Source organism: Oncorhynchus gorbuscha, linkage group LG01 (assembly GCF_021184085.1).
Source record: "Oncorhynchus gorbuscha isolate QuinsamMale2020 ecotype Even-year linkage group LG01, OgorEven_v1.0, whole genome shotgun sequence".
In the NCBI taxonomy this organism is placed as follows: domain Eukaryota; kingdom Metazoa; phylum Chordata; class Actinopteri; order Salmoniformes; family Salmonidae; genus Oncorhynchus; species Oncorhynchus gorbuscha.
In genome coordinates, this window is record NC_060173.1 from 115,887,409 (window position 1) to 115,907,320 (window position 19,912).

General features: G+C 44.6%; 1 protein-coding gene across 2 annotated transcripts in view; it reads right to left on the reverse strand.

The window, feature by feature from the left end:
* The window catches only part of fn1a (fibronectin 1a), a 76,894-nt gene that overhangs the window by 44,364 nt on the left and 12,618 nt on the right, over positions 1-19,912 (reverse strand). For both annotated transcript variants that reach the window (XM_046344167.1, XM_046344078.1), the window contains exons 12-19: positions 19,619-19,762; positions 6,334-6,455; positions 5,098-5,266; positions 4,622-4,807; positions 3,771-3,899; positions 3,230-3,319; positions 2,256-2,462; positions 114-392 (exon numbers count right to left, since the gene is read on the reverse strand). In XM_046344167.1, the coding sequence (XP_046200123.1) occupies positions 114-392; positions 2,256-2,462; positions 3,230-3,319; positions 3,771-3,899; positions 4,622-4,807; positions 5,098-5,266; positions 6,334-6,455; positions 19,619-19,762 (1,326 nt within the window). The remainder of the gene's footprint in view (positions 1-113; positions 393-2,255; positions 2,463-3,229; positions 3,320-3,770; positions 3,900-4,621; positions 4,808-5,097; positions 5,267-6,333; positions 6,456-19,618; positions 19,763-19,912) is intronic.

Genomic DNA, 19,912 nt, shown 5'->3' on the forward strand with positions numbered 1-19,912 from the left:
GAGACTGTAGCAGTAATATGTACAGTACTAAGTTTGACTGGACAGCGATTTTTTTGTTTTGTTTGTTGTAATAAAAAAACAATTGTTGATGGGATAAGTTTGCCTATACTCACTGGTAGCCTGCTCTGCGACCAATGGCTGGCTCTCCTCGCCTCCCTTGATGGTGTAGATGCTGAAGAGATACGGAGTCCCCGGGGTCAGGTGGGTGACCTCTGCATAGGCGTTGTGTGTGACGGGGAGCTGGAGCTCTCTCTGAGGGGTCCCGTCGGGACCGACGGGGGCCACAGTCACTCTGTACCCAGACACGTCAGTAGGCGGCCCCGTCCAGGTGATTGTGATCTTCACGTCAGACACCTCAAAGAACTGCAGGTCTGTAGGAGGCGGGACTTCCTCTGTGAACAGGAAACAGGAAGTGGTCAGATATTGACAGGAAGTAGTGTGCTCATTAACAGTATCTCCATATAACCCTGATGAACCTAGGACTGTGTCCTCAATGCTCATTGGAGGAGAGAGGATCCAAAAGTCCTTTTTTCCAAGGGAGTCTGGGTCGCTCGGTCTTTCCAAGGGAGTCTGGGTCGCTCGGTCTTTCCAAGGGAGTCTGGGTCGCTCGGTCTTTCCAAGGGAGTCTGGGTCGCTCGGTCTTTCCAAGGGAGTCTGGGTCGCTCGGTCTTTCCAAGGGAGTCTGGGTCGCTCGGTCTTTCCAAGGGAGTCTGGGTCGCTCGGTCTTTCCAAGGGAGTCTGGGTCGCTCGGTCTTTCCAAGGGAGTCTGGGTCGCTCGGTCTTTCCAAGGGAGTCTGGGTCGCTCGGTCTTTCCAAGGGAGTCTGGGTCGTCGGTCTTTCCAAGGGAGTCTGGGTCGCTCGGTCTTTCCAAGGGAGTCTGGGTCGCTCGGTCTTTCCAAGGGAGTCTGGGTCGCTCGGTCTTTCCAAGGGAGTCTGGGTCGCTCGGTCTTTCCAAGGGAGTCTGGGTCGCTCGGTCTTTCCAAGGGAGTCTGGGTCGCTCGGTCTTTCCAAGGGAGTCTGGGTCGCTCGGTCTTTCCAAGGGAGTCTGGGTCGCTCGGTCTTTCCAAGGGAGTCTGGGTCGCTCGGTCTTTCCAAGGGAGTCTGGGTCTATTTGTCATTACCTAAATCAGTACGTAGCAGGTTGAACCACAGGACTTACTGATGGACTGCCTTTACAGCAGTCGATCCAAAGAAGGGTCTCGCAAATGATTCACACTCGTACATCAGCCTACCGAGCTATACACCCTGAGCAACGTTACACTTTCCAGCTGCGAAACTGTTGTTTTGGCTTCATATTTGGCCAGGAGTCCCAGGAGTATTAGAATAGTTTGCACAACTCTTTCCATTGGACCATTAAAGTGGAGCATTTGGGCTGTGAACAGGAAATGCATCATCCAAACTTTCCATTGTGGAATCGAATCCTGAATGATATTAAAAAAAAAAGAAAATGGGTCAGTTTTAACAGAGCTGATATCTTCCGAACGAACGAGTAAATACTCCGTTTTAGTGTGACTGCTTGTGAAGTTTGGGGGCTAAGATCTAACACAAACTACAGTCTGTGTTGTTGTATTAGGTCTCTCTCTATGTAGTGTTGTGGTGTCTCTCTATGCAGTGTTGTGGTGTCTCTCTATGTAGTGTTGTGGTGTCTCTCTATGTAGTGTTGTGGTGTCTCTCTATGTAGTGTTGTGGTGTCTCTCTATGTAGTGTTGTGGTGTCTCTCTCTATGCAGTGTTGTGGTGTCTCTCTCTATGCAGTGTTGTGGTGTCTCTCTATGTAGTGTTGTGGTGTCTCTCTCTATGCAGTGTTGTGGTGTCTCCCTCTATGCAGTGTTGTGGTGTCTCTCTCTATGCAGCGTGGTGGTGTCTCTTTATGTAGCGTGGTGGTGTCTCTTTATGTAGCGTGGTGGTGTCTCTTTATGTAGCGTTGTGGTGTCTCTCTCTATGTAGCGTTGTGGTGTCTCTCTCTATGTAGCGTTGTGGTGTCTCTCTCTATGTAGCGTTGTGGTGTCTCTCTCTATGTAGCGTTGTGGTGTCTCTCTCTATGTAGCGTTGTGGAGTCTCTCTCTATGTAGCGTTGTGGAGTCTCTCTCTATGTAGCATTGTGGTGTCTCTCTCTATGTAGAGTTGTCTCTCTTTATGTAGTGTTGTGGGGTCTCAGGGGCAGAACGACAGATTCGTACCTTGTCACCTCAGGGGATTTGAACTTGCAACCTTTCGGTTACTAGTCCAACGCTCTAACCACTAGACTACCCTTACCTGGTAAGGGTTCTCCGGCTGTGTTGACCTGTACGAAGACAGGCTCACTCTCCAGACTATCCTCGACTGCGTAGATACTAATGTTGTAGAGCAGGCCTGGTCGAAGGTCACTCAAAGTCACAGAGGTCGCGGTGTCCGGCAGGGTGAGCTCTGTTGCAGCTCCGTTGTTGCTCCCCTCCACAGACGGGGTGTAGATCACACGGTAACCTGTAGGAGAGACCATCATTACACACGGTAACCTGTAGGAGAGACCATCATGACACACGGTAACCTGTAGGAGAGACCATCATTACTTATGGTAATGGTGAAGAGACCATCATTACTTATGGTAATGGTGAAGAGACAATCATTACTTATGGTAATGGTGAACAGACAATCATTACTTATGGTAATGGTGAACAGACAGACATTACTTATGGTAATGGTGAACAGACAGACATTACTTATGGTAATGGTGAACAGACATTACTTATGGTAATGGTGAACAGACATTACTTATGGTAATGGTGAACAGACATTACTTATGGTAATGGTGAACAGACATTACTTATGGTAATGGTGAACAGACATTACTTATGGTAATGGTGAACAGACATTACCTTTCCTTGCGCCTCTCAATTCAATACAGGTATTTTAATTTAGTTTATTTAAACAGCAATCTGGTAAGAGATTGCCACCGATCTTATTATTTTTGGATGGGGGGGGGCTAACTTGTTGAGCTTTTGTAATATTGTTCAGTTGAATAATTTGTCATTTGTATGTTTCTATACACATGAGATGAGGAAAGTCCCCATTCACTCAGTAGTCTCCTGATACGGATCTCTCCTGTAAGGATCTGTGTTTACACACGCAGCCCAAATTAGATTTTTTATTTGTCTTTTTTCAAACCAGTTAGAGCAGATATTTTACCAATAATTGGGCAAAGATCAGAATTGGTCTGCCTGTGTAAACGCAGCCTCTATGTGTGTACTGACCTGTGATAGGAGCCAGGGGTTTCTCCCAGCTGACTATGATAGAGGTCTCTCCAACCTCATCCACCTCGTGGTCAGAGGGAGCGTCAGGAGCTGGAAGAGGAGCAGAGGAGAGATATATACATACTGTAGAAAGTCCGTCTGTCTGGTCCGTGTGTCTGTCCGTCGGTCCGGTCCGTGTGTCTGTCCGGTCCGTGTGTCTGTCCGGTCCGTGTGTCTGTCCGGTCCGTGTGTCTGTCCGGTCCGTGTGTCTGTCCGGTCCGTGTGTCTGTCCGGTCCGTGTGTCTGTCCGGTCCGTGTGTCCGTCTGTCCGGTCCGTGTGTCCGTCTGTCCGGTCCGTGCGTCCGTCTGTCCGGTCCGTGCGTCCGTCTGTCCGGTCCGTGCGTCCGTCTGTCCGGTCCGTGCGTCTGTCTGTCCGGTCCGTGCGTGCGTGCGGTCCGTGCGTGCGTGCGTCCGGTCCGTGCGTCCGGTCCGTGCGTCCGTCCGGTGCGTCCGGTCCGTCCGGTCCGTCCGTCCGGTCCGTCTCGTCCGTCTCTGTACTCACCAGTGGTCTGAGAGGTGGTGAGGATGAGGTTGGGCTCTCCAGTAGGTGTAACCTCGTACACATTCACAGTGTATTTCCTTCCAGGAAGCAGCTCATTGATGTTCACAGAGGTAGCGGTGCGGGGGAGGTCTGGAGACAGACAAGCATGTTAGGACCAATGATGTTGATAAACCCTGGATTCATGACATAATCAAATATATATATATATATATTATTTTTCTATCAGGTTTAACTCACATAATATAATTCTAAAAAAGTTTGCATTAAGGTGTCTGTAATATAATAAACATTCATAAATGCATTTTTATAGCTTTCAAAATATTATTGACAAAGGTAGGGCGAAGGGCCAAGATGGAGGTGCAGTGTCTTCAACACAGCGCCCCCTATCAGTCATCTAGTATATATATATATATATCTCTCTCTCATTGGTTAGGACAATATACTTGAGTGGTGTAGTTTTCTAGTCATTGTGTCTATCGAACATTACCACAGATAACGCAGCATAAACCCGTGCAAACTTGACAAAGTGGTAAGAGGTCAAAGGTCAGTATTAAGGGATAGTAATAGTTCAGCTATTATCGTATAGTGTACACACTAAACAAATCATTAGACGTGGTCTTCTTGTAAAGTGGCTGTTCCACTGGATGTCATAAGGTGAATGCACCAATTTGTAAGTCGCTCTGGATAAGAGCGTCTGCTAAATGACTTAAATGTAAATGTAAAAGATTATTGCCACCGGGCACAGACATCAAGTCAACGTATATTCCAGATGGGTTCAAATCTAATTTAACTGAAATGACGTTGACACAACGTTGATTAAACCAATGTGTGCCCAGTGGGATGTTCCGTACCGAGAATCATGGGCTGTCCTCTCTCTTGTCCCTCCTCACTGAGCTCGTACTCGATCCTGAAGCCAGACACGGTGTCAGAGGCAGACATCCAGGAGATGACGAAGCTGCTGGAGGTGATCTCTGTAACAGACTCACTGATGTCCACCACCGGAGGAGGCTGGGTGGTCTCTCCCTCGGAGGTCGCCACTGAAAAGAGAGATCAGACGGTCAGATATAAACGGGATGGGAGGAATGGCCTGTAGACAGAGAACAGACTTTAAAAAAAGAAAAAAATGCCATTTTCAAGATGTTCACAGATCTCAAAATGGCTGTTGCTCAACGCCATCCCTCAAGTAGAAATCATCTTTAAAAAACATCAATCACCGTGGACAGGTAAGTTTATCCTGGTTAGTTTGAATCTGATTCCTGGGCCAAAATATCAATAACAATAAGGAGACAGAATACAAGGCTTGTAGCCATACTGTGATCCTACTCACAGGAACCGTATGTGGTGGTGAAGTCGAAGCGTGTGACCTCGCGCCGTCCGAAGCGTAGCACACTGATCAGCTGACCCTCGTAGGTGATGCCTGGCTTCAGGCCAGCGATGGTGTAGGAGTTGAGATGGCCTGGGATATTCACCTCCCGCCAAGGGGTACGGGTGTTTTTCTACCCCAAACAAGAGAGGAGACAGAGATATTTACATTATTGATAAACAACAACAAAAAGGTAGCTACTTTAAGGCCAGTTTAGGCAGTGGTGTAAAGTACTTAAGTAGTTTTTTTTTTTTTTTTTGGGGGGGGTGTATTTGTACTTTACTATTTATAGTTTCTGATAATTTTCTTTAGGAATGAAGTTACAGTTATTTGCTTTTTAAAAATCAATACATTTTCCCCTGACACCCAAAAATGACTCGTTACATTTTGAATGCTTTGGCAGGACAGGACAGGAAAACTTATCAAGAGCTGGTCATCCCTACTGCCTCTTCTGGTGGACTCAATAAACAGAGAACACTTATCAAGAGAACATCCCTGGTCATCCCTACTGCCTCTGATCTGGAGGACTCACTAAACAGAGAACATCCCTGGTCATCCCTACTGCCTCTGATCTGGCAGACTCACTAAACACATGCATCGTTTGTAAATTATGTCTGAGTGTTGGAGTGTGCCCCTGGCCATCTGTAAATTATGTCTGAGTGTTGGAGTGTGCCCCCTGGCTATCTGTAAAAAAATAATTAAAACTACAAAATGTGGCAGAAAAGGAATTTTAAATTATTTATACGTTTACTTTTGATACTACAGTAAATTTAAAACAAAATACTTTTAGACTTTTAGTCAAGTAGTATTTTACAAGGCGACTTTCACTTGAGTCATTTTAATTTTAACCTAAAAAAGTATCTTTACTTTTACTCAAGTTTGACAAATTGTGTACCCCCCCTCCCCCACCACTGAGTATTTGGGCCAGTTTCCTGAATATTTGGCCAGAAGAACAGAATTTGGCTGCTTGTGGAAACACAGCCATATGTAGCCTAGTTCTTGACTGACCCTCAATGGAGATTCTTTTCGTTTCAGGATCTGATTTTAACTTCAGGACCTTCAGGTTTAATCTATGTCTAGAAAACCAAACCCTAGACTTCAATGCCACATCTGGTGCCCACAGCATTATGTGGAATTCAAACTGCATGTTAACCTCTGGAATCACCCGGCCCTACTCACGAATCACCCGGCCCTACTCACCACTCTCCACTTGAGTATGTACTGTGTGATGTGTGCGGAGGACGGGGCGTTCCACTGGATGGGGTGGGAGTTGGGCTGGTTACCAGACTCTGAGATGATCACCTGGACTGGACGGTTACCACCTGGGAGAGAGGGATAAAGCCACAGTTGAAACACGCCATACAGACGAAGGTAAATTACACTACTACAGCATTGAAAGACTTTCACCAACTCACCATCTGATAGAGGATCAGACAGACTGTATTATAGGTTATCTGATAACAATTGACAGTATTTGAACTGCATAATGTGAAATCTAGATCACTTTGATTCCATTGCTTGGTGGTTAAACAATCTGGAAAAACACAATTAATTTCAAATCTAAACAACAAAAAGATTACAATTTCAGTTAAAACCAGCTCTGAAATGGTAGGTTGTACAGTGTAGTACATAAGAAGCCCAGGTAAATGGGGGAGAAGTAGCATATCCCTGTGAGATTCTTGTTAGCTAGGATTTCAGCATGCAGAGCAGAGCGAGAGAACTACCCTCAGCTCCTTCACTAGACCTGTTGATGTCAACATAGCTACACTGCAACAGAAATATAAACTACACCTTTAGAGCGATAGTAATTTAGGGAAACAAGCTACTTGCGTACAGGACTGTAAGTCACCTTGGATTAAAAAAATGTTTTTAAAGAGTCTGCTAAAATGGCATATGTTTATATATATTATTATAGATTTTTCTTGGGCGGTATACTGTATTGCAGGGTATTTGGAAATAGCCACGGGATGTTTTTTTTAATAATGTCAAAACTATTTAGTTTAAGTTTTCCAAACTTGGACTTCAGAATTTTTTTTTCTTCTGACAAACGTTTTGCACTAAATGTATTTTCTGTTTACAATGAAAAAAAGCAGAGTCTTTTTTTGTTGTTGCAAAAAAATTATTCACGGCCCTAATATTTCTAATGTTTATCATAGAAAGAATGTAGCCAGCTACATTTACTAATGTTTTGTTTAAAGTTAATCTTGCATTCTAAATCATTTATATGAGTTTTATTTCATTTTTTCCCTGCGTGAAAAACACAGAATAAGGTGATAAGGTGTTAACACGGCTACTAAGTTAACTACCAAGTTTATCTAAGTTAACTACCAAGTTTATCTAAGTAAGTGGCTGAATTAGTAAAGTGACATGACATCATATAGTGTTGGTTTTCTGCTATGTTTGAGCTATCTGTACAGCTGCCATCTTGATTTATTTCCATTATTTTCCCTCTGTTCTCAGGCAGTCTGCTCCCTCCCCATCATCATTATCATCTTCTCCAAGCAGAGCAGGCAGGACCGTTACCTTAGTAACTCCTGACTCCACACATTCACAGCCTATACACATGCTGATCCATAACCAGTAATTTATTCCTTCAGACAAGCAAGCAGCAAAATGTTGTTCATTGGCACAATATCTCTCATTCACATACGCTTGTAAATGTCCAAACGCATCAATAATGATGCTCCTACCTATAAAAGATATAGGTTTATGAGCTGGTTTGCCGGTCTTTGCAATTCATTTCCTTTGCGCTCGTTAGCTAAATATGTTATCAGTCTCAATGGAAATGTGATATTACCTGTGCACATTTTATTAGCATTCTGGTAATAGACGACCAATGGGCCAAGGGATTTTTTTGGCCTCAACAGCACTCTGTACAGTAGCACCATAGTGTAGCCGGAGGACAGCTAGCTTCCGTCCTCCTCTGGGTACATTGACGTCAATACAAAACGTAGAAGGCTCATGGTTCTCACCCCCTTCCATAGACTTACACAGTAATTATGACAACTTCCAGAAGACTTCCTCCAACCTATCAGAGCTCTTAAGGCATGAACTGACATGTTGTCCACCCAATCAAAGGATCAGAGAATGAATCTAGTACTGAAAGCATAAGCTACAGCTAGCTAGCTAGCACTGCATAACATGTGGTGAGTAGTAGACTCAGAGAGAGAAAGAAAATAGTTGAACAGTTTTGAACAAATCGTTTTCTTCCAAAATGAAGGAGAAGCAAAGTTACATTTTTTGTTCACTTTCTTAGCAAATGCAGCCAGATCATTTAGCATACTCAAAACAGAGGGATGCTATGTTAGCTAGCTAGCTCACACAACACTTACTCAAAACAGAGGGATGCTATGTTAGCTAGCTAGCTCACAACACTTACTCAAACAGAGGGATGCTATGTTAGCTAGCTAGCTCACACAACACTTACTCAAACAGAGGGATGCTATGTTAGCTAGCTAGCTGGCTATCCAACACAACACTTGAACTGTTCCAAGTCAAGGTAAGCTTTTGGTTTTACACATGTATTGCCACTGGGGGCGCACCAGTGGAAGTGCTAAACTGCTTAATAACATAACTGCATGATTGTAGCGGTTTTACTAACATGTTAGTTCTAGTAGCTATGTTGACTATGACGTTACTTTAGCTAATATGTGGCTTGAAAAAAAAATAATTCTCGCTTGGTCACATACAGCTGATGTATTGTGCATGAAAGTCCACAAGTGAAGAGAAAAAGTGAGGAGGAGAGCGCAAGTGAAGAGAAAAAGTGAGGAGGAGAGCGCAAGTGAAGAGAAAAAGTGAGGAGGAGAGCGTAAAGATGCGAGAAAGAATACAACCTTGGCTGCTATGAAAGTGAACTGTGTTAACGCGTGATCAGGGGTGTGTTCATTCCACCGATTCCGTTTAAAAACTTTTCTTAAAAAACGGAAGCAAACGGAACAAAAACGGGGATATATACAAACCTGAATTTGTCCAATAGAAACTTCTGTTTGCAAATGTTGGACTAATGATTACACCCTATACCAGCTTGATGCAGGCAAGAGTGTGCAAGGCGGTGTTGAATGTGTCACTGTCTGTCCATGTGTCACTCTGTGGAGGAGCTATGGAATGATTGGAACAGAGACAAAACATCGATACAGTACCATTTATCCCATTGCACCAATTACAATGAGCCCGTCCTCCTATAGCTCCTCCCACCAGCCTCCACTGGTATCACCTCAAAATCTCTCTAGACCTGTGTGCACCTACGTTGCAAACTTTCATTCATAGGCTAGCGTTGTAGCAACCTCATGATGGGTATAGGAGAAATTAGAGTATCATGTTGTAGCCTAAACCCTATCCATGTTACATTGAACTGAGTGAATGGAATAAAGAATGACGGTCATCCAATATGCTTTAAATGAGATAAGACCATGAGTAAAATATAATAACCCTCCCTCATCGGAACTGAAGCCGGTAATACCGTAAATCCCGGGATGAGAGAAGGACGATATGAACATCTAGATAACAATGTTATAAAATGGATAATCCAATCCCTTCAGGATATAGAAACAAGGCATTCTATGACTACAGACATAATCCTGACAATTGAAAGTTGAAACTGTAGTTTTTTTGTTGTAGAGAATCCAGCTTAAAGCTCTTGAAGTTTTACATAGAACATCTTGTATCAAATCAAAAGACCCTCAGCAAGTGGATTGGTTAACCACGCTAGGATAGGATTGCCTACATGACCTTGGGCACAATCTGGTCTCAATTTCTCCTAATTACAGTTCCTAAAGGCCCAACGGACTGGGAAGGGTTTCTACAGTGTTTAACTCCCACTTAGTCTGCACTAGGTCTCAGCAGCCAACCGCCACCAGGCTCTATAGCCCTCCTTCCCAGACATGGGTTTAAAGAATATTCACAAAATCGGTTTCATATAATTTATCTGTGTTCGATTGGCGCTACGGAACCAATAGAAAAGTCGCCAAAACTGCAAAACCAGTGCCCATCAGGCACTCAAAGCAGACAAGAGTAAACACTAAAAGTATTTGATATGTTTTGGAGTAGTATTTGAACCCAGGGCTGCACCCAGTCATCTCACAGCTGTATGTCATTAAGCGAAGTTATTACACTGGGCTGGGGCTTCGCTTTAAACAAAAACGCTGGGGCTTTTCTTTTTTTCCAACCTAGTCTAGAGCGGATACACTTTCTGTGTGTCGCTTCAAATGATAACAGTCATGGGTATCGTGGTTAGAGGGTGCTGGGAGCAATGTTGAGAGTGAGATAAAGAAAGTATTCGAAGATTCCTTTTAGTGCAAATAGGATCTTAACATGTCACACAGGATTAGAAGTAATACCATTGCCAGGTCATATGACTGATTAAAAAAAAAAAAACTGTAAACAGCTGTCAACATTGAGATTGATCATAGACTTTTTTTAAATCTTTCGCCTAAAATGACTCATACTCAAATCTAACTGCCTGTAGCTCAGGAACTGAAGCAAGGATATGTATATTATTGATAACGTTTGAAAAGAAACACTTTGAAGTTTGTGGAAATGTGAAATTAATGTAGGAGAATATCACACATTAGATCTGGTAAAATATACATTTTTTGGGGCTCCATCTTTGAAATGCAAGGCCATTATATAACTTGAGTCTAGGTGCAATTTAGCAGTGTACGCGCAATGTTTTAGACTGATCCAATGAACCATTGCGTTGCTGTTCCAAATGTTGTCACAAGTCTGCCCAAATGTGTCTAAAATGGTTTATTGATACATTTTCAAGTGCATAACTGTGCACTCAAAAACAATAGCCTGCTATTCTTTCACTGTAATAGCTACTGTAAATTGGTACAGTGCAGTTAGATTAAGAAGAATTTAAGCTTTCTGCCCATATAAGACATGTCTATGTCCTGGAAAGTTTGCTGTTACTTACTGTCACGCTAATCACGTTAGCTCAACTGTCCCGGTTAAAGGGACACCGATCCTGTAGAGGTTATTAACAGGAGTTCTGACAGGGTTCATACATTTTGACAGATGGAATTTCATGACTTTTCACCAAATCTCCTATGACCAACTATTGGCGGCGTCTCTATGTGCGTTTAAAAAAAAAGTAAACGTAATGCGGTATCGATACCCGGAAGGCTCTGATTCATGGATCATTTCCTGTCGTTACTCATTGAGCAATGCACTTAAGTAGAGTGATTTCCCCTTTGCGCCCCCTACTGCTGGTCAGGTGTATTGGATTTGAAGGATCGGTATTTTTATTTTTATTTCACCTTTATTTAACCAGGTAGGCTAGTTGAGAACAGGTTCTCATTTGCAACTGCGACCTGGCCAAGATAAAGCATAGCAGTGTGAACAGACAGAGTTACACATGGAGTAAACAATTAACAAGTCAATAACAGAGAAAAAAGGGGAGTCTATATACAATGTGTGCAAAAGGCATGAGGAGGTAGGCGAATAATTACAATATTGCAGATTAACACTGGAGTGATAAATGATCATGTACAGGTAGAGATATTGGTGTGCAAAAGAGCAGAAAAGTAAATAAATAAAAACTGTGGGGATGAGGTAGGTGAAAATGGGTGTGCTATTTACCAATAGATTATGTACAGTAGCAGTGATCGGTTAGCTGCTCAGCTAGCTGACGTTTGAAGTTGGTGAGGGAGATAAGTCTCCAACTTCAGCGATTTTTGCAATTCGTTCCAGTCACAGGCAGCAGAGTACTGGAACGAAAGGCGGCCGAATGAGGTGTTGGCTTTAGGGATGATCAATGAGATACACCTTCTGGAGCGCGTGCTACGGATGGGTGTTGCCATCGTGACCAGTGAGCTGAGATAAGGCGGAGCTTTGCCTAGCATGGCCTTGTAGGTGACCTGGAGCCAGTGGGTCTGGCAACGAATATGTAGTGAGGGCCAGCCGACTAGAGCATACAAGTCGCAGTGGTGGGTGGTATAAGGTGCTTTAGTGACAAAACGGATGGCACTGTGATGAACTGCATCCAGTTTGCTGAGAAGTGTTGGAAGCAATTCTGTAGATGACGTCGCCGAAGCCGAGGATCGGTAGGATAGTCCGTTTTACTAGGGTAAGCTTGGCAGCGTGAGTGAAGGAGGCTTTGTTGCGGAATAGAAAGCCAATTCTTGATTTGATTTTCGATTGGAGATGTTTGATATGGGTCTGGAAGGAGAGTTTGCAGTCTAGCCAGACACCTAGATACTTATAGATGTCCACATATTCAAGGTCGGAACCATCCAGGGTGGTCATGCTAGTCGGGCATGCGGGTGCAGGTAGCGAACAGTTGAAAAGCATGCATTTGGTTTTACTAGCATTTAAGAGCAGTTGGAGGCCACGGAAGGAGTGCTGTATGGCATTGAAGCTCGATTGGAGGTTTGATATCACAGTGTCCAATGACGGGCCGAAAGTGTATAGAATGGTGTCGTCTGCGTAGAGGTGGATCAGGGAATCGCCCGCAGCAAGAGCAACGTCATTGATATATACAGAGAAAAGAATATGTAGGTATGATGAGAAATGAATACGGTCGATTGTTTTAAGGTTAGGGAGAAGAGCAGTGAATAGTGCCACTTTTTTTAGGATGTCAATATAAATGAATGTATTTATGGTTGTTTTGTAATTCTGTCTTTGCTTTTTAAATCATTACACTTGTTCTTGGTTTTACCATGAAGGATCACTTTGGAAAACAAGTGTTTACAATTAATACATTCAAGTGGTGTTTCTCTGGGTCCACATTGTGCATCTTGTTGTAGGTGTCTGTTGCCCAAAATAAATTCAATTCAACCCACAAAGTGAAATACCTTTTTAGGCAACTGTATAAAACACGTGGTCAAACCCTCAGCCTGGAGAGCTGCTGAGTGTGCAGTTATCAATCCCTGCTCAAACACATCAGGGCCAGTTTATCAAGGTCTGGTTGAGCAGCTCATTTGTGAATGTGGTTTGTTAGTGGGGGACTGGAATAAAAGCGTGCACAGCCAGTACGTTTCCGGGAGGGTGGTCGACCACCCGGTACCCTCTCCGGGAGGGTGGTCGACCACCCTTGAGGTTGCAACACTACAACCAAATACGTTTTATGATATTTTAAATAATTTGCTCACTCATATCACAAAAATCAAAATATCAAAACAGCTATGGTAGGCTAGAAATATTTTTAATTCAGCTGAAGCCCACACATTTTTAGGAAAATGTACCTTTTTTAGTACCTTTTTTAGTTTAGTCATAGTTATCTTAGAAATGTTTATGTTACAGTCTGATTAGCATCTATTTAGTTGCAATGCCCCATAGGCTGGAGCCCCATAGGCTGGAGCCCCATAGGCTGGAGCCCCATAGGCTGGAGCCCCATAGGCTGGAGCCCCATAGGCTGGAGCCCCATAGGCTGGAGCCCCATAGGCTGGAGCCCCATAGGCTGGAGCCCCATAGGCTGGAGCCCCATAGGCTGGAGCCCCATAGACTGGAGCCCCATAGACTGGAGCCCCATAGACTGGAGCCCCATAGACTGGAGCCCCATAGACTGGAGCCCCATAGACTGGAGCCCCATAGACTGGAGCCCCATAGACTGGAGCCCCATAGACTGGAGCCCCATAGACTGGAGCCCCATAGACTGGAGCCCCATAGACTGGAGCCCCATAGACTGGAGCCCCATAGACTGGAGCCCCATAGACTGGAGCCCCATAGACTGGAGCCCCATAGACTGGAGCCCCATAGACAACTAGAAGCCATATAATCCAAAAAGAAAGCCTATATCTAATATTTATTTCTGAAACTAATGTTGACGATTCACAAATGATTTTGATTCACACGATTCAATACAATGTGACTGAACAGCATCCAAACTAATACAATGGTTAAGTAAATCGTTCATTTTGTCAAGAATCGTTTAAATGAATCATATAAAGTTAAAAAAAATATATAAAAAAATATTTTAAAAAGTACATACAACGTTGTTCATTTGTACGGCCTTATTCGCAAGTTGGTTGGTCGAACGGGGGGGGGGGGGGGACATGACAAAACCGGTTAACTAGAGGGGTACAAAATATGTTTTCAATTGGCGACTTAGTTCATCTGTTCTCTGTCATATTTTATAGGCCAACCTGTTGCTGTAATGTCTGACAGTCTCGCTCTACTTGAGCAATGGCCCACTCAGGTGAAGCGCACAAACACAGACTCACTTGTCATTCTGATCCTGGCTGATATTTCGATTTTATTTAATTGATAAAATATATATATATATATATATATATTTTATCAATCTCTTTTTAACTGTGCCTAAATAAAATGACATAAATCAATTCTCATTGCTTTTCCAGGCCTTTAAAATTCCTTTAAAAATTCCATTACTTTTCCAAGGATTTTCAGGATGGTAGAAACCCTGTACTGAGCACCTCTACAGTAAAATGTGCCAGAGAAATAAGAGGAGACAGGGGTTCATATGACTGCTAGAAAAACAGACTGGTCCGGTAAACCTCTCGACATCGAGCTTGTTACCAGTAAAGGGCTGAATCCTAAAATAAAGATAAAATAAAGAAGAGGTGGCAGAGACAGAGAGTTAATGGTTTTCCACAGACATGAGAGGAGATGGTAGAGGAGAGGAGAGGAGAGTTAATGGTTTTCCACAGACATGAGAGGAGATTGGAGAGGAGAGAGGAGAGAGGGAGAGGAGAGAGTTAATGGTTTTCCACAGACATGAGAGGAGATGGGAGAGGAGAGAGGAGAGAGGAGAGAGGGAGAGGAGAGAGGTGGTGGAGGAGAGAGTTAATGGTTTTCCACAGACATGAGAGGAGATGGTAGAGGGAGAGGAGAGAGGTGGTGGTGGAGGAGAGAGTTAATGGTTTTCCACGGACATGAGAGGACTAAACATCAGTCAGCCCCGCTGGAGGAGCTCTACACACCAACTAACAACAAAAGACCTGAGAGGAGATGGTAGAGGGAGAGAAGACAGGGAGGAGAAGACAGGGAGGAGAAGAGAGGTGGAGGAGGGAGGAGAAGACAGGGAGGAGAAGACAGGGAGGTGGAGGAGGGAGGAGAAGAGAGGTGGTGGTGGAGGAGGGAGGAGAAGAGAGGGAGGAGAGAGGTGGTGGTGGAGGAGGGAGGAGAAGAGAGGAGGAGAGAGGTGGTGGTGGAGGAGGGAGGAGAAGAGAGGAGGAGAGAGGTGGAGGTGGAGGAGGGAGGAGAAGAGAGGAGGGAGAGGTGGAGGTGGAGGAGGGAGGAGAAGAGAGGAGGAGAGAGGTGGAGGTGGAGGAGGGAGGAGAAGAGAGGAGGAGAGAGGTGGTGGTGGAGGAGGGAGGAGAAGAGAGGAGGAGAGAGGTGGAGGTGGAGGAGGGAGGAGAAGAGAGGAGGAGAGAGGTGGTGGTGGAGGAGAAGAGAGGAGGAGAGAGGTGGTGGTGGAGGAGGGAGGAGAAGAGAGGAGGAGAGAGGTGGTGGTGGAGGAGGGAGGAGAAGAGAGGGAGGAGAGAGGTGGTAGGGAGGAGAAGAGAGGTGGTGGTGGAGGAGAGAGGTGGTAGGGAGGAGGAGAGAGGTGGTGGTGGAGGAGAGAGGTGGTAGGGAGGAGGAGAGAGGTGGTGGTGGAGGAGAAGAGAGGGAGGAGAAGAGAGGTGGTAGGGAGGAGAAGAGAGGTGGTAGGGAGGAGAAGAGAGGTGGTGGTGGAGGAGAGAGGTGAAGAAGAGGAGCGAGGTGGAGAAAGGAAAACTCGTATCTCTGATCTGTGCTCTCTCCACAATGCCCAGAAAAAACAAACAAATTAAACTATTAATTCGATTACACTATCCTGCTTCAGAGTCGTTAAACCTGCCCCCCCCCACACTTTGTTCACAACTTGACTTTGAAGTAGAGGGCAGAGAGAAGAGGGGGAGGCTTATTCACCACCTCCACTCACACCTCAACACCAACTAACAACAAAGGCCTGAGAAAAAAGGGAGGAGGTGGCAGCTATACCAACGAGTGCCAGCCTCCCCCTCTCTTTGCCCTCCACTTCAAAGTTGTCCCGAACAAACAGGGTGCGTGTGTGTGTGGGAAGGGGGGGGGGGGTATAATTGAATTAGATTGTTTCTTTTCTGCTAAATTACAAGCGTGACGGCGCGCTGTGGAGAGAAAGCACAGATCAGAAATGCAGCGAGGTTTTTCCTGTCACATGGGAACGAAGAGTAACAGTGGAGGGAAGAAACACATTGATTGTAGGGTGAAGTTGTCCTCCTAGATGCTGATCTTGGGTCATTTTTGTTTTGCATTTCCCCCCACTAATGGTTAAGGACGGGATTGAAGGAGGGAAAACTAATCGTGGATCAGTACGCAGTGGAAACCCTGAAGAACAGAGTATTAATCACCCAGTAGGCCTTACCATGAAGGGCCACACAGAGTATTAATCACCCCGTAGACCTTACCATGAAGGGCCAGAGTATTAATCACCCAGTAGACCTTACCATGAAGGGCCAGAGTATTAATCACCCAGTAGGCCTTACCATGAAGGGCCAGAGTATTAATCACCCAGTAGGCCTTACCATGAAGGGCCAGAGTATTAATCACCCAGTAGACCTTACCATGAAGGGCCAGAGTATTAATCACCCAGTAGACCTTACCATGAAGGGCCACAGAGAGTATTAATCACCCAGTAGACCTTACCATGAAGGGCCAGAGTATTAATCACCCAGTAGGCCTTACCATGAAGGGCCAGAGTATTAATCACCCAGTAGGCCTTACCATGAAGGGCCAGAGTATTAATCACCTAGTAGACCTTACCATGAAGGGCCAGAGTATTAATCACCCAGTAGGCCTTACCATGAAGGGCCAGAGTATTAATCACCCAGTAGGCCTTACCATGAAGGGCCACAAAGTAGTATATCACCTAGTAGACCTTACCATGAAGGGCCACAGAGTATTAATCACCTAGTAGACCTTACCATGAAGGGCCAGAGTATTAATCACCCAGTAGACCTTACCATGAAGGGCCACACAGAGTATTAATCACCCAGTAGAACTTACCATGAAGGGCCACACAGAGTATTAATCACCCAGTAGACCTTACCATGAAGGGCCACACAGAGTATTAATCACCCAGTAGACCTTACCATGAAGGGCCACAGAGTATTAATCACCCAGTAGACCTTACCATGAAGGGCCAGAGTATTAATCACCCAGTACACCTTACCATGAAGGGCCAGAGTATTAATCACCCAGTAGGCCTTACCATGAAGGGCCACAGATTATTAATCACCCAGTAGACCTTACCATGAAGGGCCACACAGAGTATTAATCACCCAGTAGACCTTACCATGAAGGGCCAGAGTATTAATCACCCAGTAGACCTTACCATGAAGGGCCAGAGTATTAATCACCCAGTAGACCTTACCATGAAGGGCCAGAGTATTAATCACCCAGTAGACCTTACCATGAAGGGCCACAGAGTATTAATCACCCCGTAGACCTTACCATGAAGGGCCACACAGAGTATTAATCACCCCGTAGACCTTACCATGAAGGGCCAGAGTATTAATCACCCAGTAGACCTTACCATGAAGGGCCAGAGTATTAATCACCCAGTAGGCCTTACCATGAAGGGCCAGAGTATTAATCACCCAGTAGGCCTTACCATGAAGGGCCACACAGAGTATTAATCACCCAGTAGACCTTACCATGAAGGGCCACAGAGTATTAATCACCCAGTAGACCTTACCATGAAGGGCCAGAGTATTAATCACCCAGTAGACCTTACCATGAAGGGCCAGAGTATTAATCACCCAGTAGGCCTTACCATGAAGGGCCACAGATTATTAATCACCCAGTAGACCTTACCATGAAGGGCCACACAGAGTATTAATCACCCAGTAGACCTTACCATGAAGGGCCAGAGTATTAATCACCCAGTAGGCCTTACCATGAAGGGCCACACAGAGTATTAATCACCCAGTAGACCTTACCATGAAGGGCCAGAGTATTAATCACCCAGTAGACCTTACCATGAAGGGCCAGAGTATTAATCACCCAGTAGACCTTACCATGAAGGGCCACACAGAGTATTAATCACCCAGTAGACCTTACCATGAAGGGCCAGAGTATTAATCACCCAGTAGACCTTACCATGAAGGGCCAGAGTATTAATCACCCAGTAGACCTTACCATGAAGGGCCAGAGTATTAATCACCCAGTAGACCTTACCATGAAGGGCCAGAGTATTAATCACCCAGTAGACCTTACCATGAAGGGCCAGAGTATTAATCACCCAGTAGACCTTACCATGAAGGGCCAGAGTATTAATCACCCAGTAGACCTTACCATGAAGGGCCAGAGTATTAATCACCCAGTAGGCCTTACCATGAAGGGCCAGAGTATTAATCACCCCGTAGACCTTACCATGAAGGGCCAGAGTACTAATCACCCAGTAGGCCTTACCATGAAGGGCCACACAGAGTATTGCATCCAACCCAATTTGATTTACTTGACATTTGTAGTGGAGTCAGGGCCTCCTCCTCCAGCCCACTACAGGGAAGTTATATAGTTGTAACAACATATTTCAACAGAAAACAAACCACACCGACAACATACAGTAGTAGTCTTGTGACCATCCTACCGACAACACAGTGTTGAACCAGTCATGCTTTTTCTGAGGTCGGTTCAGTTATGAAAAAAAAATGAAAAAACAAGCACATTAATATGAAATAATTACATAAAAAGCCCATAAATTGTAAACATTCAATATCCAAAATATTGAAAACATTCCAGTGGTCCATATTGGGTAGACATCCAAGAGAGGAAATTACAATGAAATATTTCAGTTGTGTAAATTCCTTCCTTTCTATTTGATGACTATTGTTTTTAATTCAGTCATTTCATCTCATCTCAGACAGCAGCAGTCAGACCGACCATCTAAACGCTGTCTCTGTGCTCCCCATACTGTACTGTCTTTGAGTCATCCTATGTAGCTAGGCTACCGTCGTCAGCTAGGCTACCGTCGTCAGCTAGGCTACCGTCGTCAGCTAGGCTACCGTCGTCAGCTAGGCTACCGTCGTCAGCTAGGCTACCGTCGTCAGCTAGCTTAGCTTCCTAAATATGCTGCACCACAGATAAATCATTTGACTAGTTCTTCAAAAGTACATAAGGCACACTTTCAGGACTGCTTATGACCAACAACTACTACTGTCAATGGGGTAGAGCTACCTCACCAACAGTCTCTGTCCCTCATCGCTGTGTGGTGTACATTCCTCTCTCATAGTCCGTGTGCATGCGATCAGTCTCAGTCAAATCAGAATGATTTGATTTCTCTCTAGAGAAAACCGTGCATTGGTTAGTTAAAAGGTTAATAAATTTTTTTATTTTTTTTATGTTTAATTCTAAACTACATTTAGCTTAAAATCGCTCAGCAGTAGTGACCACGCCTAGCTAGTGATATTAGTTATTACCAGGGAAAGATGGTTGAATGTACCCACACAGAGAACATTTTTCAATAGTACAGCGTAGTATTGTGACCACTATAGATCGGGGCTTAGCGATGTTGACTTCTTACCTGGGAAAGACTGTTGGGGCTCACAGCTGAGCTCGCCGATACCGTTGCCATAGCAATAACACTTGTACATGACGCTGTGGATCAGCTTGTCCCATGATTGGCCGATCTGATAGAACACCCTGGTCTCTGGCTCCTGGCACTGGTCTGAGAACAGATATTAAAAACGGTGAGATTTCGTCTGTGTCCAACATGACAGCCTATGTAGTGAACTACTGTTTATGGTGTATTGGCGTGACAACGACCAGAGGAGTTAATAAGACAGCACAAACATATGGGAACCAGGCTAGAATAGGA